At 32.2% G+C, this 6,938-nt stretch overlaps 1 protein-coding gene across 1 annotated transcript in view; it reads right to left on the bottom strand.

The window, feature by feature from the left end:
* Positions 1-6,938, bottom strand: part of NCAM2 (neural cell adhesion molecule 2) — a 445,018-nt gene that overhangs the window by 41,689 nt on the left and 396,391 nt on the right. Inside the window, exons 13-14 of the mRNA XM_011358219.2 lie at positions 4,427-4,546; positions 1,216-1,337 (exon numbers count right to left, since the gene is read on the bottom strand). Of these exons, the coding sequence (XP_011356521.1) occupies positions 1,216-1,337; positions 4,427-4,546 (242 nt within the window). The remainder of the gene's footprint in view (positions 1-1,215; positions 1,338-4,426; positions 4,547-6,938) is intronic.

Genomic DNA, 6,938 nt, shown 5'->3' on the forward strand with positions numbered 1-6,938 from the left:
AGACCAGAGGGCCCCAACCCCCGGGGCCGTGGACTGACTGGTACCATCTGTGGTTTGTTAGAAACCAGGCCACACAGCAGGAGGTGAACAGCAGGCAAGTGAGCAGAGTTTCATCTGTATTTGCAGTTGCTCCCCAGTGTTAGCATCACTGCCTTAGCTCCACCTCAGATCATAGGGCATTAGATCCTCATAGGAGTATTGGTCCCTGGTGCTAAAAAGGTTGGGGACTGCTCATTTAGATAATTGTGGATTGGTGGGAAAGATTTAAAATTCATCTATATATTATTAAGAAACAATTGTTTAAGTGTCATTTGCTAAAATATAATACACTTGGAAACTGTTAGTAAATGTTTATATATGTTATATATATAGTATATATAGTAGATATAAATGTATATATATTATATATAGAATACATAATTGATACTGTATTATGGAGACAATCATAAGCATTAGTAAATAAATCTTACAAGTTTAATTAAAATCTTTCATTTTTAACATATTCCGCAGTAGACACAAACTCAGTGGTACTTATGGCAAAGTTGTTAAGATAAATCACTTTCAGTGTCCTTTGGCATCATTTTTATCTAGAGGCAAAGAGGCAAAGTCCAGTGGGCCACTTTCTTCATCACTCTGCAATCAGTGGCCATCCTTCACCCAGAGAACATATTAAAAGTTGCAAGGCAGCTCTTAGCTGTGCAAAGTCCCATATTAGCTCTGCTAATTAAAACTGAAGAAAATCCACTTCCTCAAGTTCAATGTGACCATTCCCTCTTAATGCTGATTAAAGTAATTTATTTAAGGTGTGATTTGCTAATAATTCTACCTACAATAAATAAAGTTGATAAGAGAGCTTAGCAAATATCGGCATGCAAATAAAGTTGCTAATGCCAACTGGAAGAAGCGGTGAAATTATTCTGCTAACTGGACAGAAAACCAGGGAAAATGGCATCTCATCTAAGAAACATGTAGAAATCACAAGATGAAAACAATGGGATTATTTTGATGATTTATCTTTAGATTTTACCAAAAAAAAGCAAGCATTTTATAATTTATAATAAATTTCAGCAATAGAAAATTATTTAAATTTCTATGAGTACCATTTTATCAGTGTTATTTAATATGCATTCACTGCTGATATGTCTATGAACTCAATGCAAATTTAATGCAATTGGAAAACAATTTATACAAAATGAAAACAAACGGGGTACTTACACTTCTATATTTCACAATGTATTCCAAAATTGGGGCCCCTCCATCATCCTGCTTGGTGATACTGAGTTTAAAGCTTTTCCCACTGCTTGGCTGCCCATGTATGGATGGAGGACTCGGTTCACCTAAATATACAATAGAACATTCTTGACATTTGCACACATCTTAGATACTTAGAGAAACTGTGTTTTAATTAAAAAAAAACAAACTGTCATATAATCAAAATATATGATATTATCCTGGCTTTACCATTTGCTATTTGCCCTTTGTTGTGATATAACCTTTGACCCTCTTACCCCTTTCCAAGAAACAGCAACATTCATAAATCTAGAAGTATCATGTCAAAATTGTGTAACCTCAGGATCAAAAACACTGTTTAGACTGATGCGCCAATGTTCTGAGAATAGTATCGCATTGTACAAGTGTAAAATGTTATTTCTCTTATTAACAGTGAGCATTCCTATTTGTTTTTTTCATGTAAATTTAGCTTGTAAACATTCTGTATATATTTATTAATATTACCATATGAAAGCATCAACCTATATGAAATATATCCCTACCAGGAATGATAATGGTTTAGCAATTAGGTATCTGCTTTAATGAGCATTTTTTTTAAAAAAAACTAAATGCAGTTTTGAATAAAGAAATTTTGTAGTATTCAATCTATAGATGTGTTTCAATATATTTTTTTCTCTTAGCGTCAAACATATTGCTTATGATACTACTATTCTTCACATAGAGATGATTTATAACAAAGATGCATTTAATGTCCTAAATGGGAACAGGGACTCACTAAAGTGTAAGAGTTCTTTATGTGAAGGATGTTGTAACTGGCTGGCAGCTTGGAATGGGGGCTTTCTACTGTATGTCACAGATGGGATGCCCTTGCACATGCACTGGCCTCCTCTGCCTCTGTTTCCTCCAATTCCCTATGGATATGAATAGGAATATGGTAATATTAAGGAATTAGTAGAGATACATTGTAGTTTACAAGTCTGAAACCTGTAATATCTGGTCTACTCAGAAGACTGATAAGACAGAAAAACTAGGCAGAATCGAGGGAATAGGACTGCATGCTTCCAAACCTGGAGAACCTGTTTCTTTTCTCAGCATGTTATTTTTATTTTCAATATGGTGTTTATAACCTTAAGCTAGTGAATAGTTTATTTGAGAAAAGGTAGGTCATTAAAGAAATTTGATAGTTGTTTATTGGCATGCAAATAAATAATAAAGTAGTATTGCATGGTACAACCACATAGAAATAAAGCAGATAGAATAATTGTAAAGTGATTGTTCATTAAAGCTAATTATATTGGCATATAGATATTATGACATATGACATATATGCAACATATTTTTGATAAGTGAATTAAGACTTCTGTAAAAACCAGTAGAAAAATTTCTTAAAAGTATTTAATAAGAGATTATGGAAAATTTAAATACTATACAATGGATGTAGTTCTCAGGTAGATTAGTATCATTTCTAAATGGATTTTAGAATTTATACACTGTACAGTATAAATTCATTTAATAATATTGTAATGACCATTTTAGATAATATTTTGAGATAATTATAAAGCAGAAACTATTTTCAGTAACAAATGTTTTAAAATATATAGTTTAAAAATGTATGCCTATATTTAACCTTTACAATATACCTAATTTGTGATTCCATTACAATTGATACTTCCTTTGAAAAGCAAATAAAGTTCAGAATAAATGCAGATTGTATCAGAAATTGATTAAAATAATGGTTTCTATTAGCAATTAAAATACAATGTTTATGCAAAAGTGATAATATAAGTAATAATAAAAACATAATAATGGATAGTTATGACAAATTAAGTACTTGGCATGTTATCTCATTTAAACATTAAGAGAATCCTGAAATCAGTTAAATACATACTTATTATTAAAAAAAAAAAATAAACATTGTCTCTACTCTCAAAGCATTCATTGTCTAAGAGAGAGGTTTGCAACTAAACAAAAGTACACTAAGAGATTAGAAGTGTTACCATTTAAAAGGGAGAGAGAAGAAAGCAAAGGGCAAGAGCGAGGTGTTTCATGGTTGAAACACCTACAGAGGTGTTTTGTGAATGAATAAAGCTAAGTACACCTAAGTGAAGAAGAAAATAAAATTTAGCCAAGGTCTTATGGAAGAGATGATGCTTTCATTGGAGGCTGATGAGCAATGATCCCGGAGATTATAAAAAGGAGGGAAATAAAGACAGAATGCAATATTTAGTTTGACCTACTGATACAGAGAGCACTGTGGCAGTTGAGGGAGATAATGTGAGGATGGCAGGTGGGCAAAGGTGTGTTACGGAAATGGGAAGGTGCAGGGTGGTGGTGTGAGAATTATCAAAGGAGGAGGGATAGCTCTCTTTAAATTTTTGTTAAGTCACTTTATACTCATTTTAATAGAGGTAGGTTTTTTAATCAAGATGTCCTCGTAGGTGAAAAACTAAAAAGAAACTAAAAAAGGCACTGGCGTTGTAAAGGAAGAAAAGGGAACACATCTAGCAGATTTTCAGACAAACAGAGAAGAATTGGTCATAAATTGGGCTAAGATAATTTATGTGGCCAATTTGACTGTCCTATATATGTATATAATAGCTAGGGTTATGCATAAATATTATAAGAGCATTTGTTTCATCACACCATTTTTCTCACAGTTTTAAACAATTTATTCAACATAAAAGAAATGTCTTTTTAAATTTATCTAAACTTCATATGAACTCAATTGACTTATAATAAAGGGTAGTAATGAGAACAAGGCTACAATGATTATACTTCTGCAGTCACCACTGTAATGAATTTTAGTGGTGCATTTTTCTCACACTTAGGGCCTATATAATTTATGAGATAAAAGCAAGAGTCATGCCTCATCGAAAGAATAGAATATCGGACACATTACACAGACGCTCTTCTCTCTCACAGAATACAGTCTGAGCGCTACAATCCTATTAATCAGACTATGAATAAATAGGACACCTTCCGACTGGGATGATTTCCTGAGAGCTATTTTACTGTATATACTGCAGTGTACCTTTTCTTTTTTGCCTTACCTTAGAGCAAAGTTATTTTTATAAATCCGAGATGCCACCATATTCAGCAATTCACTTCCCCAAAGTGTTGAAACATCTCCCTGAATTTTAAAACCCCATTTAAGTTGAAAGTGAAGAGAAGAGCCATGGGGAGACAAAGTACTTACGAACTGGTAACGTCTGGAAGATTTCTATTTTACTGTAGTCTCCTTGCCCTTTTCCATTCACAGCTGCAACTCTGATCTCATAAGTCGTGTTTGGTTCCAGGTTGCTCAAAACAACCATTGCTAGAAGAAGGGGGGAAAAAAGTATATATATATACACACACACACACATGCCTATGATTAATACATTTTAATAAGTAAACAAATCAATCTATTACAAAGCTGAGTAAAACATGTCAGTCATTTCATGAAATACCTGAAGAAGCTAAGAAATACATATAAGAAGAGAATGATTTGTGAACTGTCCTCTTCTTCACCTCTGTTTTAGCTTTCTAACCCAATGCAGTGACTTCCAAAAGAGAAAATTGTTTCTTTTGTGATAGTTATATCCAAAGAGCAGAAAATATTTTTTTTTACCTTTTCCATATTTAAGAAATAAGATAATTTAAATAACGTCTTTACTGTATACATCCCAAATATTGTGTCTACTCTAAATAGATTTTCTATAGAATGGAGAAATGGAATTCAATATATAGAACTCTGGCTTCTGGTATAAGATGTTTCATCATGTCCATGGAGTATCACCAAATTGACTATACAGCAAAAGTGGGTCATTTATTTGATAATCTCAAATCAAATCAAATTATTTTCCATGCTACTTTGAAGGTTATCATCTTTTGTGTTTTATCTCTGAATTTCTTCTCAATTATACACTGTACCAAACCTGGATTCAACATGACACAAAGAAGATATAACAATTTGAAACTGCATAGGGATGTAAAGCTTAATAGAAACATCTCCTGGGTCACGCCAACGTCTTTAATTTTCCAGAGAATTTTAGATACAATTGCAGATTTCAAAATATTATATCTTTACAAATTCCTGTGATGGAGCTAAGAAAACTCCAAAGTTGTTTCTATCTTTACTGCTTTTGCTAAACAGAGCAAAAATGAACTAGTGGAATGTCTTGATGAACAAGAAAAAGGAAGTTATGTCTGGTTTACATAATAACTCCAATCAAGTGATCAGTTTATAAAAGACATAATCATAAAATAAAATATTAAACTATAAGTAACCAGGCTTATATTTGTAGGGCTATTGTATTATATGAACCATGGTATACATGCAATAAAATTCAAAAATAACATTAGCATATTTCTGATAATTAATTACATTATGATATAGATTCACTAGATAACATTTTTCATTGTACACTGTATAAATATACTTAATGAATTTGTTTCGATATTTCTTTTTGTTCCATTCTTTTCTCCAATATTCATTTTCCTGGCATTAATTTAGATAAAATTTTTATTATAATTATTTATTATTATTGAATTACTTGAGTACAGAAAAGAAAAAATATTGGCTGGATGCACTGTAGAGATGTTTTCTTTGTTTAAAATTCAGAATTTAAAATATATGAACATTACATATTTTTTTTACATATATATGGTATATTTTATCAAATATACCACATAAAGAGTAATGGTAAAAATATATAGTCCAGATATCATCCCAATCTTATTTAATCCAGTACAAATGTTCTAAAATCAGCAGAAAAGATAAATCTCTAATTGGCAACATTTATATTTGCATTTCTCAGTTTCCATATTTTGAAAGAAAAACTGAACCTGCTTTTGAGAGTGCATTGCCTTGTCAAAGCCTCAGATGAAAACAATAGTGTCACAGTTATGGGAGGGAAGCTGGGAAAAGACTTATTGGCAGGGAAATCTAATTGATTAGAAGCTATAAGGATAAAAGGAAAAACCAAGTCTTGAATTCAACTGTTTCTGACAGGCAAATGACCTGTGAGTTTTTCAGGAAACCCAAACCCAGTCTGTTGGTGAACTAGAGTCAACACATATATAATATCAGCACAATAAAATGGATATAGCTACAATGGAGAGGCTAGCGCATAGATGGATCTGTTCATACAGATTATGGAATGGGAGAGGCAATCAAACTGAGTTAGGCAGCTAGAATGCTAAGAAGTTGGAATCTTACCATCCTTAAGAAAGTTCCTGCTCAAGCCTAACAAGGAATTCAAGAGTTTAAATTCATCATATTTTATCAATATAGTCAGTTAAGATAACGAATTTAAAAGCAAAATGAATTAAGCCTACTGTTCTTCAGATATTACAGCTTTATAAAATATATATTTTTTTTCTGAGCTTATAATAAAAATGCTTAGACCCTTAGACAATTAATATTGTCATGGAGCAGTCAACATTCATTATGATGTCATGGAGCAGTGGGTGTTTGACTATCCTCTTCTTTACCTTGATGGAGAATGACGGGATGTAGCATGGGGACATAAAAGGAGTCTGCTACAGTAACCTTTGTAATAATACACTGCAGGGATGCATGCCTCAGACTCATGAAAGAATTCATGTAGCTCTGGGCTTGATTCTTCTACTGACTGAAATCCTGCTAACTCTCAGGTCTGAGTTGGTCTCTCAACTTTTAAATAAACACCTTTATTAAATGTCACAAAAATAAAAATATAGAAAAA

Source organism: Pteropus vampyrus, unplaced genomic scaffold (genome assembly GCF_000151845.1).
Source record: "Pteropus vampyrus isolate Shadow unplaced genomic scaffold, Pvam_2.0 Scaffold38, whole genome shotgun sequence".
NCBI lineage: Eukaryota > Metazoa > Chordata > Mammalia > Chiroptera > Pteropodidae > Pteropus > Pteropus vampyrus.